Source organism: Nothoprocta perdicaria, unplaced genomic scaffold (genome assembly GCF_003342845.1).
Source record: "Nothoprocta perdicaria isolate Ctin4 unplaced genomic scaffold, notPer1 scaffold_3, whole genome shotgun sequence".
NCBI classification, from domain to species: Eukaryota; Metazoa; Chordata; class Aves; order Tinamiformes; family Tinamidae; genus Nothoprocta; species Nothoprocta perdicaria.
In genome coordinates this window covers 4058027-4082614 of record NW_020455532.1, presented here as the reverse complement: position 1 = coordinate 4082614, position 24588 = coordinate 4058027, and the positions used below count along the sequence as shown (strand labels likewise).

The 24588-nt window shown below is 38.5% G+C and overlaps 1 protein-coding gene across 2 annotated transcripts in view; it reads left to right on the top strand.

Annotated features, from left to right (window-relative positions):
• Positions 1 to 21672, top strand: part of GNAS (GNAS complex locus) — a 32134-nt gene extending 10462 nt beyond the window's left edge. Inside the window, exons 1-8 of one of the 2 annotated variants that reach the window (XM_026042188.1) lie at positions 9570 to 9615; positions 14104 to 14158; positions 16390 to 16463; positions 17160 to 17218; positions 19156 to 19276; positions 19675 to 19805; positions 20558 to 20625; positions 21487 to 21672. In XM_026042188.1, the coding sequence (XP_025897973.1) occupies positions 17161 to 17218; positions 19156 to 19276; positions 19675 to 19805; positions 20558 to 20625; positions 21487 to 21633 (525 nt within the window). In that variant the 5' untranslated portion in view covers positions 9570 to 9615; positions 14104 to 14158; positions 16390 to 16463; position 17160 and the 3' untranslated portion in view covers positions 21634 to 21672. Of the gene's footprint in view, positions 1 to 9569; positions 9616 to 14103; positions 14159 to 16389; positions 16464 to 17159; positions 17219 to 19155; positions 19277 to 19674; positions 19806 to 20557; positions 20626 to 21486 lie in introns of those variants that run through there. The other variant, XM_026042187.1, reaches the window with a different exon arrangement.
• The last annotated feature ends 2916 nt before the right edge of the window (positions 21673 to 24588 follow it).

Below are 24588 nucleotides of genomic sequence, written 5' to 3'. Positions count from 1 at the left end.
AGATAGAGTGGAGGTGGTGCTGGAGCTCGCTCACGCCTCCCCAGAAGTGTTTAGCKCTCTCCTTATCTGACCCATCTGCTCCCGTCTCTTCTACCTTGGAGTCCTGGCTGTTCTTTTTAGTGTAAACCATAATCCGGAAGCTCTAATTATAGTAATGCAGAACAAATGGAAATCCTGGAATTGTGTTTTGCCGTCCAAATTGCACAGTTTTTAGTTCCAGGTATCCTAGGCCTGCGAGGTGCCAGTTGCTGCCCCGTGCTCTGCTTTCCCAACCGCCCTGGCCGCGGTGTTCCCGCTGCTCCACCGGCACCTGCGGGAGTCGGCACAGAGGGGATGGGAGAAGAGCTTCTTTGCAACACAATGTGATAAGAGCATTCCTGCTRGAATATATTTGTGGAAAATAATGGACTTGGGTACTGAGCACAGCTTTTTGAGGGTAGCCAAGTCCCAACGGGGTTCACAGCAGTTAATATTAGTTGATGAGGGAGAATGACAGTTGGGGAAGAGCAAATACCTTCATGGTCCCCTTCCTGTCTCTGCCACTGCAGCAATACTACCCATGGTTTTGAGTGCCTGGTTTTGTTTAGTTCTTCCCCTGAGACAGTTTAGATGTGCCTTTTTATGTAGGAGATGAAATTTTAAATCTGTTAATAAATAATTTAGSCTTAGAGTTTCATCTATTGCAAATGCAACCATGAGACAGTGCCCTCTGCAGACAGAGAGCTGGTCAGGGGTGCGCTCTGCCKCTATCCATGGGCTTTTCATTGTCTTGTGGAATCTGCGTTTGGAAGTTTGCTGGAACTTGACTACATACCCTGGGCTCTTCTGTCAGGCTTTGATTCCTCCCAGATTCCCTGCTGTCCATCTGCGATGGAGGAGAAAAAAATACGGGGTTGCATCAAGCCTGCTCGTGTGTGGTGCTGCAACGAGTTGTTACTCGTAGCTTTGCGATACTGCTAGTTTTCAGTGTAATAAAATAGTGATGTCAACAGAAACCAGCATCACTGCAGTGCTAGGGTTAATGCCTGCCAAGACAAAATTATTTTGCACCGCCCGTTGTTTGCTTCATCCTCCTGAATAGTCGACCTCGCAGCACCATGTTGAGTTGCTGCATAGCCGTCGTGGCCAGAACCTTTTTCCTTTTTCCTCCTTCCCCCATTCCTCGAAGAAGCAGCGATGCCATTTTGCGTGTTAGCTGAGGCTGCAGAGATGGCTCCTATATGTGACCAAGCTTTAGTCATCTTTAGGTCCCTCTGAACTGGATATTCTCAATGCAAGGTTACCTTTCAAGACAGAGCTATCCGTTCTGGAGTGAATGTCTTTTTAAGTTACAGTGTGAAAACAGTTATGTTCTATGAATAACATACTTAGTAATTGTTTAGGTAATTACAACATTTATATAATTGTAATAACTAGCTTCATCAAAGCTAAGCTAATTTAAAAGAACAAATTCTACGTGAAACAGCTGCATTATCACTTCCTCATTGCAACGTGCTCTTAAGTTAGMTAGAGAATAAGCAAGGCCTCTCAAAGGCCTCTCAAATTTCCCCTCGCCTCCTTTTTCCTGTGAACTTGCCCTGCTACTCTCTCTTTTACACATGCACAGGCATCACCCCCACACACTCTGCGTTCTTACTCCAGCTCTATCTCTGCTCCATTTCTGCAGCGTCTGACTTCTCAGGTGTGAGTCAGTGCGTTGCAAGAGGAAACCTCTCGGTGCCGAAACCAAGAGACGTGACTCTTGGCTGAGGAGGAAGCAGGCTATGGTTGTGCCTTGTCAGGGATTTTATGTTTCCTGTACATGCTGCAGTCTAAATTCTGTGTTAGCTCAATCCTGAAAACATGTGGCCTTCAAAAAGCCCATGTCATGATGGTGAGCTCTTCAAATACATTTTGTAAAACAAATAGAAAGGAAGTGTATCCTACTCTCRGGCTTACAGACCTTTTGCTGATTAAAGGTTTAAATACCATTTTAAGGTCTTTCATAGCCAGTCTCTTGTTTGGGAGATTAGATTTAAAGGAATTCATGTTTTTGTGATGATTAAAATCCTCCTTTGGGATAAGTTGAGTAGGTCTGTGGAATAGAGAGAGGGAAGGGCAAAAAAGTTTTTGAATAATTCTGACATGGCATGGCGTGTGGCTTGCTAAATTAATGCTCTAGGCAAGCGTATTTAAAGCCAAAGCATTCTGTGAGGTGTCCCATTTTAATTGGAAAATTCTTAAAACAATAAATATTTCAAATGCAGTTTGGGGAAATAGCCCATAGTAAATGTCTATTTATTGCTGTTACCACAAACAACATTCAAGTAAATGAAGGTGGAGGGTCCTCTATTAGATTTTCCTTTTAGGACCAGAAAGCAAAGAATCTGAATATCTGAACAAAGAGCAAAATCATGAAATCAAATGCCAGTTCTTTCTCTTTGATATTGAAATGAGAAAGAGAAGGCTGTGCCACTCTTTCAGCAATGTGGTCACTTGCTGTGAACAGCTTTCCTACAGTAGCAGTATATTCACCTTTATTGTTTGCCTTTGAATTTGGCTTCAATCTTGATTTCTTGCCTGTTTTATCTGCCTGAATGTAATTGTACCAGGGAGAGACAAACACTTCACTTAAATTTGACTTATTTRTTGTATTACATGTCAAAGGAATACTGAAATAGATATTTGCAGGCAGTGTTTGCAATTGGTTTGGTTTGCAATAGCCATACAAAATAGTCAAAWATTATTGTCTCTGCAGTCCTCAGAATCAGTGTAAAATTACTATTGTAGTTCCATATCAATTGTTTGTTTTAAAGTCATTTTTTAAAAGTATATCTAGTATTAAATTTCACAATTGAGCACATGTTTAAGGAGAAAGAAGAGTAACTTTATATTCTAATTCAGTTCAGAATGGAGAGGTGTGCTCTTTACAGGTGCTGTAATACTAGATGCCAGCTTGTGTGCTGCGGTTTACAGAGGCCTGGAGTTGTTTTTTCCAAGTTTGGAAAAGATGATGGTTCAAAAAAAAAAAGAAAGAAAGGGCTCCTGAGAAAAGCAAAACTGAAATGTGAGCTGCTGCGAATTGCTTAAGCTGTCAGCCCGGAGCAGGTATTGACAGGCAGGTTCAGCGGAGATGCTGCCAKTCCAGGCAGACATGCCCGGAGCAGGGATCACGTGTAACACTGGCATTAGAGTTAGGACTTTACTCAAGTTTCCTGTGAGCAGGGTAATGGTCAAAATCACTGCATTTTTGCAGAAATGTGTAGCATCCTAAAATTGAAAACAAATGCATATCTTAAGCATAATGGTGCTTAAGTAGAGAAAATGCCAATGTTGGCTTCACAGTCTTTATGTTAAATACATCTGTACTGTTTTGCTGAAGACTTTTGTACAAGTATATTTAAATAAGACACTCAAATCCTCCCTATCACCATGGTAAAAAGGTAGCAGTCATGTTGAACTCATCATTTTGGACTCACAAAGGGTGTATGTCTGTTACCTCAATTCTGCCTACTTCTCTTACATGAGACACACACATTGAAAAAATGTAAGGACCTTTGATTTATTCATCTTTGTTTATCTCTGTTTCTTCAGATAGGGAAAAACAGTATGAGGAATTCCTTTATTACTTCTTTATCATGTGAAAGTGATGATACAAATACCAATAATTAATACTCATAAGGATTTTGCAGCTTTCACATAGTACGGGTTTATTTGTGCTTCTGATCCCTTTTCTCATAGTCATTGTTTCACTTTCCCTGCTCCTCTCACTTTACCTTCTTTTTGCATTCGCTTGCAAAACTAGTTTTAGCGCTTCATCAGAGGTCAGCTTTTTTACCCAGTCGTTTAGTGGTGATTCTGTCTGTATCCCATTCTGTAAAGTAATGACTATACTATTTTTGGTATTTTTACCAAGTTTGAATTTTTAAATATAGATGTGAAAATGTAAAAGGTTAAGTCAGTATATTCTCTRTAGGATATGTTTGTTCTGAGAATCCTACGCCTGTTTTTTCCCMAAAAAAACCTTTCCGATCACTAATTCTGTCATATGATGCAACAGGTAGTAGTCTTTATCAGCTCAGTGTAATTCTACTGATTTGATAGCACTGGAGGGAGCTAAAGACCACGATGACAAAGTTTGTATAAATAYGTTGTTGGAACACAATGAAAGGATATCGCCCGTTAGGCTCACCTGTTCTGATTGCCTAGGGTAGCTTGCAGTAGGAGGTAGATTTTTGGAAGAACACACAGATTGTTTCTATACTAAAAATGAGATACRAACTTGAAGCTAAACATTTATTTAAGCTGGAATATTTTTTTTTTTTCAAACAAGTTTACATTCTGTAGAGATACTCTTTAATTCTGCTAAAATTACCCATATTGATTTTTGCCTAAGTGATTTTGCCTAAGCTGTCTCCTTAGGGTATAGTAGCAAAAACCATTTCAAACACATGTAGGAAGATCCATTGGAGGCTGTACCAGCTTCAGTTAAATAGGTTTTGAAAAATCATTAAAATTTAAAGTTACCRTCTCTGTTCAGCCCCCACAGAGCCTGGAAGTGATGCAGTCTGTGACCGCTTTTGCATAAAAGAATACAGACACTGGAAGGGGTTTGGTGTTGTAGGAGGACAAATTCACTGTATCATCTTACAGAGCTGTGTGATCAGCCATACTTGTTTTCTTGTCATCTCAGTTTGGCGGCTTTATAGGTAATAAAGATCATGGAAACAGAATTAATTATTTTCTTAAAATTTAAGTACCAACCTTTAGCTTTTCATTCCTGGCATAAAACTACAAATCCTAGTTTCGGTGTGCATAACTCTCAGTGAAACAGCTATACAAAATACAAACCTTGATGCCATACACAGGAGCTGGATTCTTCCAGATCACAGAGACAGAGAAGGTTAAAACCACACAAAGCAGCAGGAAAGGCAGAAGCCGCTTTAGGTGGGTCACGGAAGCAGCTTTGCGAGGCTGGCAGCCTGAGCGCGCGGACGGACGCGCCGGCATTCCCGTGGATGGATGCGCTCACGTTCGCTCTTCTTGACTCCCCGCTCCCACCCTTCTCAGCTGGGTTATAGTCCCAGGGCTTCCCCGGCCTGGACGCACCATTCTGCAGTCACTCTGCTGCCAACAGCACACACGTTGTTTAAAGATGGGCGATATTTTGACTTCTGATTAATTCAACTCTTTTTGTATTTTAAACAACAGGCATAAGAAAATATGAAGACAAGCAAATATTTAAATCGTGGAGGAGAAGGGATATGGTGTGCCCATATCTAAGGGAATATGCTCTTGATAGTGGTTTCCAAGGAACAGGATCATGAGTTAGAGATGAGGCTCTTACTGGTTCAGCCAACCAAGATTCAGACAGAAAAATTGGAGAAAAGAGCAGGAAGGAAAGTTAAATGAAAAACTCTATTATGTGAATGGTAATTATGTCTTGCTTTGGTTTTTTTCTTCCGTGTTTTTATTCTTCTTTTGCTGCCTGTTCAAAAAGGTAAAGAAACAAAAAGTTAAATGGGGATTGCGCCATGTTCCTCTGCGCTCGCTAACACGGTGTTCCCGCCTCAGGCTTTCCCTGGAATCAGATCACGACATGGTGATCTCATTCATACTGTTACCTCCCGTTTCAGAACCCAACCTTGGCCTTGGAGCAGCCCAAGCTTCCTATCGACTGGGTGAGGTAATTTTGTGGGGCGGGCTGAGGGGCTGCTCCAGAGTTGTTGGACATATACGGGCTTGTGTGGCAGAGCAAGCCTCCCAGGCATACAGTAGTAAGTTGTTTTTAATCACTCTGTTTTGGTAGTCGTGAGAGTGAGAAAATACCATTTTACAAGCTTGGAAGGTATGAGTGAAGGCAGCTGGAAAAGCCTGAAGTGTTTGGGGCTGGTTTAGTTTATGGGCAGGTGGGAAAGTGGCGTGCAAAGCCTAGGGATCAAGCCTAGCTGTAGACAAATGGCTATAGAACTTGGGTAAAAGTGTGCCCCCGGTTAGTGGAAAGCAAAAAGGAGTTGCAGATGCTCTGCTGTGGAGGCCCCTTTCCAGAACCGCTCRTGGAGCGGGAAGGATCCCCGCGGCCTGGCGGGTGAGGGGTCCTGCTCGTGTTTCCCCTGTGCAGACCCAAAACGCTTGTGCCTTCTAGGAGAGAGAGCACGCTAGCTTCTAATTTATTTCTTGGAAAGAAAGAAATATTTTTTAATACTAAAAAAAAAAAAAATTAGTATAGCTGAATCAAAGCTTGCAGCTGGTTATGGGCTCTTAAACTAACTTGAAGTACTTTTACAAAAACAAATCCGAATTATGTTATATTACACGTTATAAAGCATGCTTTCCAAAAGATTTCTTTGAAAATTGCTGCTTTCTGAAATACACATTGTTTCAAGGGCCAGTGAGCAAAACAGTACGTGGTGAAAGGAAGGGGGAAGGGATGGGAAGTTTCCATATAGATTTAAGCCTGGATGGAGCTTACTCTACAATCTTTAGAAATGAAAATACCCATGTAGGGACCTAAAGGAATCCTGTGGGCTGATGGAGCAGTTTGCATTGAACGTGCATGCTGGTGTCTGTGGCATACGGAAGATATTTTGCTGTGGCTTAAATGCTTATTATAGTTGCAGTAGTTTGATTGCCATCTGTAGTCACTATTGGTTTCTGATAAAGCTACAAAGATTTTGTATTTTGAGAGCTGTGTTGGTCGTGTTATATCGCATCAGCTACTCCTTCGAGGATATGTGAAACAGGCAAGTCTTAGAACTTCAGGCTTGTTCCAGAACCAGGGCTTTCGTATGCTGCTGAAAATACTGATTCTCTGGATTATACCAATGCCTACTGTTGGGTAATATTGACAAAAATCATGAATAACATTTTTGACATAACATTCTGTTCCCACACATACAATTTGGATGTAATTGAATGGGTTGATCAAGAGCCCATGCTAAAAATAAGACACTTTCTCACCCATGGAGTGCAAGCAAATGCCTGCCTGCRAGGCAGTTCTGCAGGGCAGCGCCTGTGCGGTGGGCTGGGTTACGCAGCTGCCCAGCTCTGCCTCTTGTCTCTGAAGGCKCCCCGTTCGAGGCTGCTGCGAGCCRCGTGTGCAGCCCACGCTCCGAGGCCGGGGTGGCCCAAGGGGGCTCATGGCAAGGCCRGGGCGTCTGAGGGAGCTATTGGTGAGGCTGAGGTAGCCCAAGGGGCTATTGGTGAGGCCAGGGCATCCAAAGGGGCTATTGGCAAGGCCAGGGTGGCCTGAGGGGACTTGTGGCGAGGCCAGGGCAGCTGAGGGGGGCTGTTGGTGAGACTGGGATGGTCCGAGGGGGCTCACGGCGAGGCCGGAGCTGGCACAGGGGGCAGGTCCTGCCAGGCCCTTGGGAGCCTCTCGGTGATTTCAGCAGGAGCTGCAGCCCTGTCCGGAGCTGGTCGGGGCGTCGCATGGGCTGGCTTAAGCACTTGGTCGAAGCCAAAAATCCACAGAAATAGTTAGAAGGGGAATTCTGAAGATCGTTTTTCTTTTCTTTTGCCTGATTTTAATGGTCCCGTGGGCAAGACACTGTATTGTTAGAGTTTCCAAAGCGGTACGCTTTTGCCGCAGAGAACGGGGAAAAAATGAAAAATAGGCGTTAGAGAAGGACTGAACGTTTAGCGCGCCGTACAGTAACTTTTCTCCTTTCCTGTGTTACTATCAAATAAATCTCGTACTAAGGAGCAAGCAGGCTTGTTCCTGTGCCCGCCGCTCGTTTCTGTGCCCGGGCRGAGATGCATTGTACCTTTCCAGCCTTTGAAACAGCCTGTGCCTATTTTTATTTGTCAAGCTGGGGCTGGGCTGGCCCCATTCCAGATGTGTCTCACAAGATTTGGTGCTGAGGAGCTATTTATAGAGCTGTGGTTCCATTGTCATGGCAACCGTGCTAGAGGCCAAGGCGGCTGGGAGCTATTTCTGGACTTGTGCTGTAATGTAAAACTGATTGGGAAAGTTAGTGCATCCTCTAAGCCAGACTAACTTTAGATAGGCAGAGAGAAAAAAAGAGACAGATTCTCAAACACAAATATGATTTCTTTAAATAGATTTTTCTCCTTTTTAAWTTTTTTTYCCCCCGCTTTTCTCCCACTTTTTCCCTGTTTGCTCTTTTTGGTCGCTGGCAGGGTTTTGAAAGGCTGCGTTACGGTCCGTTGTCTTTGCTTGAAATTCGTTCGGGTCTCGTGGCCTCCTGGAGGGTTGCGCTTTTTAATTATGCAGTTTAGGCAACAACGTGCGGAGCCAGTCCTGTTTTTTCAGGCCAGGTTTGTATTTCACGGCAGCACAAAAAGAAAGGGGCTTTTCTGGGAGTTTGGTTGGGCGCGTTCAGGGGTTTTTGTAGGAGCTGCAGTTCTTTATACCCCATAGTTTTAATATTCTATTTTTTTTTAATGTGTGCTTCATGTACTCCACACCATATAAGGAACTGTAACCTTGATTACCACAAGATGATTCCAAATATATGGAGTCATACTTTTCAGCTTTCTCATTATTTGCTTCAAAATTAGAGCAATGGTGCCCCTCCGCCTCCAAGTGGCAGGAATGTTCCGAGGTTCTCCCACAATTAACGCTGAGACCGCTCTCATAGTCACTTTAGGTAGAGTATCAATGAGTATATATCACATAATTAAATCCTGAGCTTTAGTTTTTTAAAAATCTCCTTTTGTGTGATTTTTTTTCTCTAGAAGGAAATCGTAGTAGCCATTTGACTCAAAACTGGAAATTAAGAAATATTTCCARCTTCTTGGGGACGTTTTCAAAATAGTGGTCTTTCCCTTAATTTCTCTCTGAGTCTTATATAACTTGTTAAAGTTCATTTTCAGCTTAACTCCATTTTTGAATGGTGTTCTTTTATGTCTGAGAACTGACATGCAGGATTTCATTACAGGAGCAACATAGGCAAGGTGTTTTTATGTGCAAACACGCTGCTYATACTCACACCAAGAATATTTGTTACATGCTGGCTGTATGTACCTTTCTCTATACGTATTTTCTATTACAATTTTCTTTGTGGAGTAATAAAAATAAGTGCAAAGCTTTCAATTTTTTTGCTTTATCTTGTTTTATTTAAAGAAAACAAAATGTTTTTCTGAATATTTTTAAATTATCCATTAGCATTTGTAGCATGTCATCTGTCACCATCTTAACAACAAACAGCTTTGTAAATGATAGAAAATATAATCATAGCTTTTAAAGCAAATCAAAAGCTCTCCCTACCTTTTTTTTTTTWTTTTTTACTGCATTTTGAGAAAACACATGACAAGCTTGGATTCACATACTGCCTCGTTTGCAGCATGCCATAAATACTAGCAGATCGAATGTTTGCTTATTTTGTCTGCATCGTTCCTGTAACTTCTCCTGCTTTTCTGCTTCTCTTACAAAATAAGCTCATTGAAAAGCAAGAGAAATCTTTATCAGCGGCATAGGGAGAAGGATTCTCTCTCGTCTCCGTCTGCCGCTTGCTCCCAATAGCAGAAACGGGCAGAATTGAGGGACGGTCGACGTGTACGTGCACGCTCGCAGCTGAAAATAAACCCTGCGCCCTGKGTTTGTTGTCAGCGTATTGACCTGCATGGGAAGCCATGGCTTTGGACACGCTATAACCGACCTGACTTTTCAGGGTTTGGAAAACACTTCTGTTTTGGTTTTTTATAATTATTTTGATGTAGGGTTTTGGGGGGATTTTTCTTTTTAATTGCATTCAAGTTACAGGACGTGGATGGTGTATTTCTCAGCTGGAATGCCCTTTTAAAGAGACTGTTTTGTTTCTGTGCTATACCTCTGACTTTGTAGTTTTTGTTACAATATATTATAGAAATAAAGTAGCTGAAGAAACAATTTAGCAAATAGTTAGCTGTTTTGCCTTTTAGAGAGCTGTTTCTGAGTAACGTTAAAGATTATGGYACAGACAGAAAAAGGGAGTAAAGTAGAAGTAAAGGATGTTCTGTTCTGAGAAATAAAAGAATTGCATTCTTGTTTATAAACAATATTAATGCTGGGTTAAATTTCAGCTTACAAACACTTTAGGGAGCCTTGAGCCCAGTTTTGTAGTCCCAATCATGTATAAATAAATAAATCTGCCAGACATTTGTACAGTTTGTTCTCTAGGAAGATCGGTAAATGAATAATGCATTAATTTTCAGATGTAGTAACTTGAATTGTGAGGACTGCTTTAAAGGTGATCAGTGTAAATACAGCGTGCTGAATTCTTAGCACTATCTTGATACAGCCCATGACTCAGAGGAAGTGAAAATTCCATTCTCACTGACTCAAGGGACATGGGGCAACTAATTTACTCCTTGTGTGCCTTGATTTTCCTACTTTTAAAATAGGGTTAAAGTGAGGTGTGCACTTCAGGATGTGATGGTAGAGGCAGGAAATGCAGTGTGAATGAAGAGAGGCAGGAGCTGGGAGCGTGATTTACTGTCTGTAAAATACCTGGAGGCTTTTGGAGGGCAGAAACTACCAGTACAGAGTTCAAGCACTGCTGGTGAGGGAAATCTTCATTGACTATTTTATTTATGATTAGGGCTGAAAAAAATAATTGCTTGATATGTAATGTCTTATTGATACTAATGGTGAGGTCTTATATGTCACGTGAGAGCTTTTTTGCATATATTTCAGGTTATGGCTTGACAGAAAAAAACAAGATCTGATAGTATAGATATGTTGTCTGTTTGAAGAAACCTTTCCAGTGTTACCCCACGTTCAAACTCAAAGTTGCTCTGAAGCGAGATGAAAATTTTTACTGCCTGTCAGCCATTTAATCAAATCACAATTACAGTTAAAAAGACTAGCGAATTACCCCATCTCTTTAGCAGGGAAAATAGTAATGGCAACATAGGCATTTTCTGGTCATGTGGTGATGTCCTGTTCTGCTCAAAATTAAGTTTTGTTGTTTGGTGGAGGTTTATCTGTTCCATTTCAGTTAGAAAGAAACGAGTGGAGACTGTAGAAATCTTGGAGCATCGCTGTCGATTCACTGAACTCCCCCTGTATAGGAATTTATCAGTGCAGGAATTAAATTCTCTCTGAAACTCCAGAAAGAATTGGTAATTTGCGTATATCTTGATCTGAAAAAGAGAGATACAGTAGAAGGCTTGTTAAAAATTGGGAAAGATGGGGGTATGTGTATGACTTAATGATTTATCCTAGCGGGAATAGTTGAGAGCTTTTGTGCATGTTTTCAAAACATTTCACGTTTTTTTTTCCTTCCCTGCGTTGAAGAAGGAGCCCTGAAAATAAAGCCCATTTTATTTCAGATCTTAWTTTTTTACTCATAGCTTCTTTTATTTTAGTATCTCAAGGATGCATCTGCTGCTGTTCTAGGGATACTGCTTTTCAAATTTAGCTGACTACAAATGATCTAAAACCTTTTTCATTTTAACATGCATCCTAGCAGTGTCCTTTTTTGTTTTTTTTTATAACACAGGCAAAAGTGCTTTTGACTTGATGACAGTATTTTGCAGAGCAATAACTGTTCCTGTTATTTAGTCATGTCCAGAATCTGGCCCTATGTGGGGATTGGCAGTGATGCTGGATGAATGTTTTGCTTTCTGGAAAATAGCTTTCTCATATAATCTCTGGGAAAAATTTACAGCAGAAGTTGACTGACTTTGTAACTTGTTGCAAGGCTTATTCTCAATATAAAATTTGTTTTTGTGATTTGATGGTTTTATTTGAATTATTTCACCAAGGTGACTTTTCTTTCTCCTATGAAATTCATTGCTGACATAGGTGGGCATATCTCCAAGAGACCTAGCACAGTCTGTAACACCAGTGAATTCAGCAGGCAAAGTGATACTTACATTTTGGGTAGAACATAACTGAAAATGAAAATTTCTGATGATGAATTTGTGTTTATTTTCAATTTGCCTTTATTCTGATTTAATTTGATTATCAGTTTCATTAACTTGATAAATCATATACTTAAAAAGATTTCATTGGTGACTGATGGTCAGAGATTTATAAATCTCTGAAAATACTGTATTCATCTTTTCTGAATTCTCCTTCCTTCCCACTATTGCACTTTATTTTAGATGCACCAGGTTAGGCGTTTTTGCTGTTTTTTCCTTCCAAACAAAAGTAATTTTGAAGATGATGAACTGGAGGAATGAACCCCTTTCCCTGTGTCGGTGCAAAAAGTATAATTGCTTTATTTAGTCCCTAATGCTTTTTAAAGTAGCAAGAGCAGATTTTATGACGAGGGGTGGGCACAGGAGGAAATCCTCCTGCAGCCTTTTGCTTTGCTCCCTCTGCCTGACGTGCAAGTGGAAGCAGCGCAGGTTCGAACTCTCCTGCAGTGAGAGGCTCTTCCTGAGCTGGTGTTGTTGGAGCAGCAGATGGTCCTGAACGCTAGGACTTGTTTGGGGGGGAAGAAGTCATGTTTATGCCGTCCGAGCTTGTTTTACCTGGCATGAATGTTGCTATTTGAATTCATCTCAAGTACAGTACTGCTTCTCCTATGTGGCTGATGTTTTTCAAGGAAATCATAGGCCTAAAAATAGTCTGCATAAACAACAGTAAGAGGCTTGTACTTTCAGTTCCAGGTTTTAGCAATATCTTGTTGTTATTTTCTAATTGTCAGTTTCCAAAATCCATTAAGCTGATTAGTGGAGTGTTTAAAAACACAACAAGAAAAAAAACAGAAACAAAAATCCGCCTCTCATGGAACCTTGCGTAAAATGTTATGCTTAGAAAAATGCAATACAGAAAGGCAGGGACATTATAGTAATCACCTTTGAATCTTTATGAACATGTTACGTTTTGAACATCTTTCAAGCGTCCTCCAGCTTGTGAAATGTATTTTATCACCACACGATTCTTAAACTGTGATTTTAAGAGAGAATACTTTAGAACAAGTATTTGGAATTTGGAAGAAACTGTTCTAGTTGCGGTTCATGGTTGTCGTACACATTTAGTATCCTCTGTACTGAACAAAAAGCTCAGCTTTTTTTCCTTCTGATTAGAAAAAAAGTATTACTTAGCTTGGAAGAGATGATGAGAAAAATCTAGTGTGCTAATTGCAGTACAAACTTTGTCATCGATTTGTCTTTTATATCTGTCATTGTGCATCTGTCTCCATGTCACCTTTCTTGATGGAAATTGATCTTTAGGCTTTGTTGTATTTTTTTATTAGCATGTTCATTAAGATACATTTTAATGTATTAGAAATTGTGCAAGTATGAAACAAATAACAAACCTATTCATGTATAGAGATGGGAAGGGAAAATTCATCTTTTCATTGATTCCTGCTTTATGAAGAAAAGAATTCAGGCTGAGGAATTTGAAAGGACTCTTAAAGTATATTGGTGTTAGGGCTGTGATTAATCATTAATGTTACCAGCAGAGCAGACTGCAGAAGCGTTGCCAAGTCTCCTAATAACGCTAAAATGGAAGGTGTCTGAGCACRGGGGCACCGTGCAGCATGCCTGGATCAGAACAGCTTGACTGGGGGCTCTGCATCCTGCAGAGAATCCGGATTCCGGAACCCTGTTCTGCCCCGTCGTTGAGTTTCGTTGTAGCGCAGTGTGAGAACAGATTCAACAGATCGGTTCCGTGGGGGGATTTTGTTGTTGTTGTTGTTCTTTAAAATAAGATCATAGGTAATCAGAAGAATACAGCTAATTGCTAAAAACATGGTAAAGACCCCAAAGTACCATCTTTAACTAAGTTTTAACTATAGAAAAGATATGTTTGAAAAAATATTCATCTTATTTTCAGGGAAATTACATGCGGGCAGTTTGAGCCACTGTTTTACTGTTAGCAGTTATATGAAAATATTATCCAAGTTTGACTTGCATGTCTGTTAACGGGGGAGGAGGAGGGTCTTGCAATGGGATGAGCAGCCTTGGTCGATAAGCCGGTGAATTTGCCCTCTGCTGGCTGCTGCTAGGAAGCGCCAGCAATGCCGGTTTTAAATTAGTGCTAGAGTACATATGTTAAATAACTTCAGTGTATTTAGCATTTTGTGGAGCTGAATGTATTACAGTGTCCCCACCACTCTCTGGAAACCTGTCAGTTACTAAACTAAACTTGTCAGTTAATCAAGCTTTAGATAGCTTGTCTGATTTGAAAAGTAAAAACTGTTTTTTCTTTCCTCTTCCCAGTTTCCTAGACAAGATTGACATAGTCAAACAAAATGAGTATACACCGTCTGACCAGGTAAGTAGAGCTTCATTAAGAAATCACACAACTTTTCTGTACCCTCTGTCTTGGCTTTGCAATTGCTGTTTCTGACCATAGTTTATTATCATGTACTGTATGTAGTTATGCCAGGAAAAATTAACTTTTACTTGTGCAAGCATGATTTCAACCCAAGTGACAATGTGCTATGAAACTAAACTCTGTGCAAATTTAAGACTTGTCAGATTTCTGCAACAGTACACATCAAATATTAATCTGAATGATTGATTTCTAAATCCTTGTCCATCTTGCCGAATAACTGTTATTTCTTTCCTTTAATGTGAAGTTGTTTGGCATTTTCTGAGTCCCACTAAGCCAGATTTCTAAAAAGCAGGAAGATACATTATTCACAAAAATAACTGCACCCCTTTTCACATACACTTTCTGATGAATAAGAGGACTAACAAATAGCAATTGAGCAGGTGCAAGTCTGTCAGTACCTCTCTTTCTGCAGGCCAGATTCTTCTCAAGTATAGTGAGCCTTGTAATTAAAGGCARTTGTCATTAAAGACTTTAACTTAAGCATCCTTTACAAATGCAGTCGGGACCAATGTAGTCACTGTTAGCAGTAACTAAACACTGTGCTCAAAGCACACGGATCTGGTTGTGTTAGGGGACTGCAAACTCCAGAGTAAGAGCTCAAGGAGCAGAAATGTCCGTCTTTGATCAGCARGGAAAAGGGCAAGACTCTGTTTACCTTCAGGGGAGAACAGCTTCTCAACTCACTAAATAGCATACATAAAAATAGGCTTTTTTGAATGCAAATGATAGTTATCTGAATATTAATTTTTCCTTAGTGTTATCTAAGCCTCATTTGCAGAAAGCAAATTTTGACCTCTGTGGAATTCTGTAAATTTCAACTGTTAGTTAAGTGACTCCACAAGGTTTAACAGAAGAGGATATTTTAAAGATGGCTCTGTCAAAAGTTTTCTAGAAGGATGTCAGAAGAATTTTAGTTTTATAAGAATAACAGTAGGAAATGTAATCTCCATTTTGTTACTGATAATTTGAGAATTTTCTTAAATCCAAAATGCTAATCCAAAACTACACATGTATTGCTAATCTTCTGCTCAGTTAGTCCAGTTAAGAAGTATGCAATATGTAGCATGCTTCCATGGAATAAATAACCAAATAACATTTTAACCAAAAACACATTTTAACCAAACACTCAGAAAAGCTTATATCTTTGTTAAGACCTTTGAGAATAAATAAAGCATGCACATTTTAATATCTGAATTTCATATAAATTAGTCTTTTTCTTACCACTGTAAACATTCTTTTTTTGCTTGAGCTGGTTGAACATTTTTCTTTTTCCTTATGCTTTTACTGATTTCTAGAGATGCTGAGCTAAAGAGAATCCAGTCTTCCAAATGTATTTCTGATTATTGGGGCATTTGAAATTTAAAACTATTTCAAACGAGTAGATCACATTAAGACTATGTTTTATCTGTATTTCAATATAAGAGGATTAAATAGTTAGACARCAATAGTTTACTATCAGAAAACTGATGTTAAAATATAGCCATTTTGTTTAATGATTTAACAGTGTTGTATAACCTTTGGATTTTGTGTGGTTTTGACTTTGACTAACCAGTTTGATACCTATGTAATAAGAACAGAGCTTATATTGTACATATTTTTTTTACAGCCTATGCCATTTACATGTTCTTGTGTCGGTGTTGCAAATATTACAGTTTAGCTGCTATTTGAATCCATTGTGAGCAACACTGAAACTTTTGAGTCCTAAATTACAAACTCTTCAGTTGAATTCAAAGAGGTATTTTGTAAAAGGTCATACTTACAGKGTACAAATTACTTACCTGTACAAATTAGTTTCTTCTCTATTAATTAACAGGTAGGCATTTTAAACGACTGTCACTGCTTTACAGCAGCCAATACCATTGGGTTGTGGTAGGATTTTGTGACAGATTGGTAACCTTTTCAATTGTTTGCAGCTCCGAAGAGGTTGGGTACTGGCTGGTGTATGTTAAAGATCCAGTTGTGCTCCTCAGTCTCAGTGAAAGCTGTGTCTGCAGATTTCTAATGTCCCAGGGTCATCCTGAACCTTCCTAAACTTTTGTATAAGTGGCCCACAGATGGTCCCTTCTCTTTCAAGCTTGGCCCTTAACAACTTGCTTATGAAAATAATTGTGCTTTTAAGTGGAGCACACATATTTCTGCAAACCTTGTGACACTTCTTTTATGCTTAGGATCTACTCAGATGCAGAGTTTTGACATCAGGAATTTTTGAAACCAAGTTTCAGGTGGACAAAGTAAATTTTCAGTAAGTATACTCCTTTTCTTAAAACACACACATACATATATATGTATTCTACATATATATATTCTGAACCTGTATAACACAGAAAAAATGCCAGGACAAAAAAGGAAACAAGCTGGAAGAGAGACTACCCTGTAATTCTTAAGATTTCTTTTGTATTTCTAAAACTGACATTTAGTAGAACACAAATATTTTCTGAGCTTTGAATTTAGCAAGCATGCTCTAAAACATACAAAATGGCCTGTATTTTTAATTCTGATGGCAAAGAAATATGTTAATCTGTTCTTGCTAATGCATTTCCAGAGTATTTGATTCACTACTAGTTTACATAGGGAAATATTTGACCAAAACCTTTTTACATTATCAGAGGAATGGAGAACACGTGCTATCTGTAGTGTTCCAGTTTACAAAAATCACTTAATCTGACTGACTATACATTGCTGAATTTTCGACTGATCTTGTTGACATTACAGCTGTGGTAGCCATTTCAATAAATGACTTGTTGTGGGACCTTTTCCTCATGGTCTTCCTAGTTTATAGAGGCAAAGCGACAGTATATCATGCCTGCACCGGAATTTCTTACTGTTTTATCTTTTTAGCTTCTAGGACACAGAAGTCCTAAAACTTCTGATGATATGTTGTGATGTTGTATTTGTTTAAAAAAAAATGCAATCTCAGATTTGTGATTTTTTTTCTTAGTATGTTTGATGTTGGAGGGCAACGAGATGAACGCCGAAAATGGATCCAGTGTTTTAATGGTAAGATCAGAATTTATGTTTATTTCTGCATAGTTCTCTGCAAACTTTTAATGTCCACTTTTAATTCTCTTACCATGCAAAAACCATTTACTTTTTCATGTAGCTTGAGGGATTCTCTGACCAGTTACACTAGCTGGAAGCTTTCTTAACATGCAAATTTCTGTTACTGCACAGAGCATCCTTAGGGAGAATGTACAGAGAAAGGAAATTGAGTCTGATGAATTAACAGTTTTACATCTGCTGAAACTTCCTCCTTTCATTTAGGTTTTGTGTGTGAGTGTTTGTGTGCACACACATTATTGGCCAGCTATGTAAATGTTGATTTCCAGGTTACATTCTTCCAGGTGAAGATATACATGTATCTGTGCATACATAATATATATAATTTGTGCATACATAATATCTATAATGACACTATAGCTACTGTTGTGTAGTGTAAAATAAGAATGTCATATTATTATGTATAATTGCAGCCACATTGCTATCTCATGGGTACTTCTTTCCAAATAGCACCAACCCATCAATTTAGTGTGAGATGGTAGGAAACATCAGTCCTTTCACGTAAAGCCTGGTCTATAGCATATGATACACTACAGTATTGTATATGTAGCTCCTAAATGCTCTTGTAAAAAGATTTTACACTGAAGTATATAAATCTACACCTTTCTGGAGTGTCGTGCATATTTATATCATTTTTTCAGAAATAGCATTCAGGGGAATGTCCTTCCTGAAAACATACAGTTGTACAAAAACACTAACTACCTGCATGTAAGCTCATTTTTTTAGATTGCTAATCGCTGATGTGGCACCTAACTAAATGTGAGTGAGATAGAAAGCTCAGAATGTGTTTTGTAAGATCTGGAATGTTCACAGAGAGGTTAGAGGCTGTTTAGTTTAGATGATTATGCTACTAACTCCCCATGTGTTTTAAACTAGTTTTGTTTGTATTCTGCAGTGTTGCATCTACCTTCCTTAGAGATATACAGTTTGCCCTTTAACTCTGCAAAGTGGTGCATGAAATCTTTTACCATGAAAGTATTCATAAAGCTACATAAAGCTAGGGCTAATTAACATGTTTTACATTTTCTTTTTTTATTGGATATGTGCAAAATAGTTAGGAAACTATGCAAAATTCTGTTTTTCTTAAATAATTTATGAGATCCTATAGAAAAAATAGAATGCAACTTGAAWTCTCATTTTTTGCTACAGTTCCTGTTGCAAAGCATCATCTGAGCACTTCAGACATATGTGGAACTGTTCTGCAGTATTTTCTTCTGCACTACTAACAGCAGATTTATTTGATTTCACTCTGCTCCCTCCTCTTCCTGTTACCTCCTGATCTGACTCACTTCTCGTGCTGTTGATGTCTGTAGCAGAGGAGTTCAGAAGTCAGTGTTGAGGGCTCTGGAGCAGCACAGAATCCCAGCATCCCAGTGCCTGTGACCCTGTAAATATCTCCCTGAAAGACAGGGGCCTGTGAGAGGTGGAGCACATACTAGGAGGAATAGGGCAATTAGACATAAATCCCCATGATCTGCTAATTTTAATATTACTGTCAATATGAATCAAAAGTGCTGTTGTCCTGGACACTCCATTACAGACCACTGTGTGTCGTCTTGATTCTGCCAGTGCTGTATTTTAAACTCCTTGACACTTCTAAAACCTCTTGTTTGTTTTCTTTGATTTCTTTCTCTGCCTTTTATTCCTTTCCCTTCTATAGCTACTGTCATTGGATCAGCTGTGTTCTCTGGCCTCTTTTCTGTCTTTAATGACTTCTCCACTCCCTTTATATCTTGTGTATAAGCAGGAAGTAGTAGCATCCCAGACTGTTCTCCCAGTGAAGCTAAATGTGTGGCAGCTTTGTTGAACTCTGGGATTCTTGGATAGTTCTTCTGGAGTGAAATTTGGTACTAACTGATAGGTGTTTCTTGATTTAGATGTGACTGCTATCATATTTGTGGTGGCCAGCAGTAGCTACAACATGGTCATAAGAGAGGATAACCAGACCAATAGGCTTCAAGAAGCACTAAACCTCTTCAAGAGTATCTGGAACAACAGGTCTGTGAATTCAAGTTTCATTGTTCATATCTAAATTACTAGTAAATTATATATGTAGTAGTATATAGTAAAGCCTTGTTACAGAGTAATCTATTTTCTTTGCTTCTCACAACACAGTCACAGATAGCATTTTTTCCACAGCTGCCCACCTGTAACATTAACATATAATAAAATCGTCTGATGAAAGAAAATTCTGGAGAGTTACAAATCAGTTAATTGCCTCATCCTTGATACAGTAACAAGGCAATGATATAGTAGTAAATTTGAGTAGGAGAGGAACTGTTCGAATTTGTTAGTGTGTGATGTGAATATGCTGTTTTCAGTACTGGATTATGTTTCTTTTTACAATTTAATCCTAGATATGTCTTCTCACAGTGTTTGGCCTCAATTTTCTATAGGTGGCTACGGACCATTTCAGTAATTCTTTTCCTGAATAAACAAGATTTGCTAGCAGAGAAAGTTTTGGCAGGGAAATCTAAAATCGAAGACTACTTTCCAGAATTTGCTCGCTACACTACACCAGATGATGGTAAGGTGTTGTTTATAAGTTCTTTCAGCAGTTTTACCATTTTCTCGTTAATCACATTTGTAATATCTTYAGCAATTTCAGTTAAGATAGAACTGAGTAGTAATAATTTTAAGTGCCTTTCAGCAAAACTGTCCTGTTAACTATTGTTTATTTTATCATGAGAAAAATCTGTCTTTTGTACATTGAATATATTAATGATTTCATCATGCCAAGATCCTATTACTGTGCTAGCAGACTACATACAGCCCATGCCAGTGCTATTGCAGAGATGCAGCAGTGATCTTTGAGAGATGAGATTCAAGGTTGATTTTGTTAGCATATGTCACAGGTGGTTGCAACAAAGTGATAATTTAAATAGGAGTCTGTAATGAAGTGTCAGTCTCACAGAACTGTACTACATAGGCTCATTTATTGTGATAGTTTATCTTGAATCTCACTAGTACTGTTCCCAAGTAATGGCAGTGTGACACCCACTAGTCACAAAGATGTCCTCTGGTCTTGCCTGTGGATAGCCATATTTGTAGGCATTTTTCTAATCCAACAAAGGTCTGGTGTTATGGGCACTGTAATATCCTTTTGTTCTCCTCTAATCTTGCTGCTTTCTGTAATCRGTTACGATTTGCTGTATCTCGTAGTCAGTGTTGCAGGGTGCTTCTATAGTGTGCTTCTATCGCATGTGAGCAGAAACATTTTTAGGAGCTATCACCATGAAACATCTGTTTTAATGAGATATTCATTTTATCATTAATCAGCAACACCAGAGCCTGGTGAGGATCCCAGAGTTACAAGGGCCAAGTATTTTATTAGAGATGAGTTTCTTGTAAGTATTTCCTTTCCTTCAGTATTTCATATGTGATTTTTYTCAAACATAACCCTAAGCATCTCCTAATGTTATGAAAACTGCTGTTACTTCTTAGGTTGCTTCCATTTAGTGTCTGCACTGCACAAAACACTAAACTAGGCTTAAAAGCTTTGCAGCTGTTTGTTAGCTACTCTGTATTTGTTGAGTCAGTAAGAAAAGAATTGGTGAGGGTTCATAAACCTCAAACAGGGAATAGTGAACGAAGTCCTGCTGTTACTAATGGGGGTCAGATTTTATTCCATACATCAATTACAAAGATAATTAAAGATTAATTAAAAGATGTGGTATTTGGTAAATATTAATGTGCTGTTCATATAATGTGTTTACCATTATTGGTCAGCTGAAGCTATAACAGATATAGGTTGTAATAGTGTGACAATCAAATTGGGGACTGGTTTACATTGGAACAAAAGAAAATTTTGAGGGAGGAATTTTGTTAACTATAAAACAGGCCAAAAAAGTTTTTGCAGTGAGCAGAGTCACACTTTCTATATGGATAAATTGACTACTAGATAGATGTGTGCACAAATTTCCCATAGCTGCATATAAATAATAGCACTTCCATGATTCTCTTTCAACTCTGTAATTTTCCAGAACTTGGTGACCTCCTCTCCACGTAATTCTCTTAATTTTATTGATTCAGGTGAGAGACTCTTGCGAAGTAATGAGCATTTTTGACATGTAGTTGCCCCTTCCRAAAACAAAGCTCACACATACATATCTAATTGTCATTCACCTGAGGTGTCATAAAGTTGTGTGGTAGTTGCTGTTTTCCTCAGTCAGTTTTATTTTAACACAGTCTCTCTCTTACTTTAACAGAGAATCAGCACAGCAAGTGGAGACGGAAGGCACTATTGCTATCCCCACTTCACATGTGCAGTGGATACAGAGAACATCCGGAGGGTTTTCAATGACTGTCGGGACATTATTCAGCGCATGCACCTTCGCCAATACGAGTTGTTGTGATGGAGAGCACTTTTTTCTGTGTTTTGGACTCCTTATCCTTATTAAAAAAAAAAAAAAAAAAAGAAAAAAAGAAAAGAAAGAAAGAAAAAAAAACACCCTTGCCCACATAGGGTGGAAGAGAACTGTTTGAATCTCCCATTGATTTGCACCCCTCAACTTCTTCTCCTTGCTGGACAATAGCAGCACTTCTAAGCTTGCTTCTGTTCCCCTCGGACAGTTTGAGATGGCCCCTAACACTTAAAGGCCATTTTCATGAGGATTCCCTAACACTGTTATTAACCAAAAAAAAAAAAAAAAAAAAAAAAAAAAAAAAAAAAAAAAAAAAAAAAAAAAAAAAAAAAAAAAGGCAAAAAGAAATTTAAAAACTTAATTAATTAGAAGCCCTGAATGTGGAACACCTGAAAGAATTGGGGATAAAAATTTAAAGCATAAACAAAAATTGGGGAGAAAAAACTTTAGGTAATCTAGCACTGTTGTGGGCATAATCATATAACCCGTGATCTCTACTTTGTACCATTCACTGCATCAGACAAAAGAAGGTGCCAAGTCACAGACCAAGTTTGAAGACAGACAATTGAGTTTGGTTCTCTGACTGTAATGTGGCTTTGAACGGAAATACTGACAATTCTACAACAGACCTAGACAGTGCAAAAACCAACTGCTACCTTTCAGAAGGGTATTTTTAAATCCAGTCTTGGTGGTCTTAAGACAACCACGGACATTTATGAATTGAACTGCGTATAGCCTGTGATTGCAGAAAGAGTTAACCACACACTGTTTTCAGTTTGTCCACTGATGATCCCGTCTGCTATAAAAATCATTATCTGGACTGTAGTCCTCACAGTCTTTCCCTTCTTTTTCTTCTTCCCTCCCCTCATTTTTTATTTTACTGCTGGATTATTATTCTTGTACAGACTGTAAAATGTATTATTTTGTACAACTTTATTGAAAAAAATAACTTGTAGAAGATCTTTGTGCCTTGATTATGGCTGTACCTGTACAATGAGCTAAGATGTAAGTATGTTTGATTGCGCTGTACAGCTTTGTCAACCCTATCTGCAGCACTAGCTCAAGGTAGGGAAAATTTATCTGTAGTTTAGTTTTTCTGGTTTATAAAGAAGGAAAAATACTGTTTAGTAAAAAAAAAAAAAAAAAGAAAAAAGGAAAAAAAAAAGAAAAAAAAGTACAAATTGTGCAAACTTAACCACTTTAAAAGTGAGGTCTTCAACAAGTGACCAGATGTTGCAGCATCATGCTTTTTAATTTTTAGCTTTAATTCATTTAAATCTCTATCCAAATGCAAAACATGGCTTGTTTCTACATAAACCAAATTTTGCTACAAATTATAAATGTTAGTCTTTGGTCATTCATAGTCCTTTTTGCTAAAGACAAACAGAACAATAACGGACACGTAGGGCATCATGCAGGTCTGGTGASCATCTCTAGACTGGGCCGAATACCCCACCAACCTCCACTTACACCGCGTGGGCATAATACTACCCGAGTGACAAGGTGTGCACTGCCCTTGCATTTGGCCACTGAATTCCAGTTTCAAGTGACATTTTTATTTCTCTTTTAATAAAGAGATACTTTAGAACCTTTTTGTTTTATATTAACTATATAAGTAGCTTAAAGTGAAGATGTGTGGATTTTTCTTAAACTTGAATAATTTATGCAAATTATATGCTTAGAACAACATGTGGTACAGTAAAAAGAAAAAGAGCAAAAATCACTGTAGCAATAAGAGAGCATGTAATTTTAGTAACTACTACACTGCTTTATATTTTATACTTAGGTGTTTTATGTCTCTGTGAGTGTGTTACTTTTTCATGTGTCTAAACCTACATGTACAATTTGTACAGAGTCAGAAATTACAGCTGTAATAACACATCTAGAACAGTGTTAGCCTATATTACTCAAACACCCTTATTCTCCCTTCATTTACACCCCTAAACTGATCTGGATCTTAATGCAGTGACTTTATAAGGAAAACAAACAACAACAACAACAGCAAAATACTTGCCTCTGCCTTTCACACTAGCTTCCCTCCATTCAAGAAACTGTGTTAAGTTTCTCTTTTGGGAAGAGGTCCAGTTTAAATTAAAGTTAGGGTGTGGTCAGCGATGTCTGTGCAGCTAGATTTGCTTCAGGTGTCACATGCCTTTTTACTATTAAGAACTGCAACCGTTCAGAATTGTGAAGTTTTCATTGCTTTTGTGGCTAAACTTCCAAATTAAAATCAATCACCTAGCCTATTTTCACATACATAAAGAGTAAGGATCTGATGAAGTTAATGTCCCAATCTCTCTTGATTCAGGATTACTAGTGATTTTTTTTTTTTCTAAAGACATTAAATCATCTGAAAATTACAGCTGTGGTAGCTTTAAAAAAAAATGCTGTTTKCAGGCTTGGAAAGTTGTCTTCTGAACCTCACAGAACGGTAGGAGAACGTGAGCCAAAATAGCCCTCTATGATTTAAGAATGTATCCAGTGYCTGTAGGTTAAGGGCTGGTGTTTTCAATAGGTAAGAAAAAATGGGACACAAATAATGGAAATAATATGCATTGTGAGCCTTAATTTTAGTTACAGGAGCCAAAAACTTTAATTTAGTGCCAACCCTTATTTTTTTTAAGCCTGGGGGAGGATTGGTGTAAACACCAAATTTATAAATGGGGAAAACTGTAGTGGGATAAGGAATGTAATCTCTCATTGGAGAGAAACAAAGCACCTCCTTAAATATAGAATAAGTTCAGCTTCCTCTGATGTTGAGAAGAATACATAATAACAATGAGCTATATAAGACAGTAACATTTTAAGAAACCTTTCTGTAAAGCTTTATATGATCAGAAATGTTTGGGGGATGCTTTTTTTTTTTTTTTTTTGGTAAGTGAGGAGAAAGGCAATGTATTGAATATGGTTGAGTTGCACAAGTATGGAGTGTGTGTGTCTTAATGT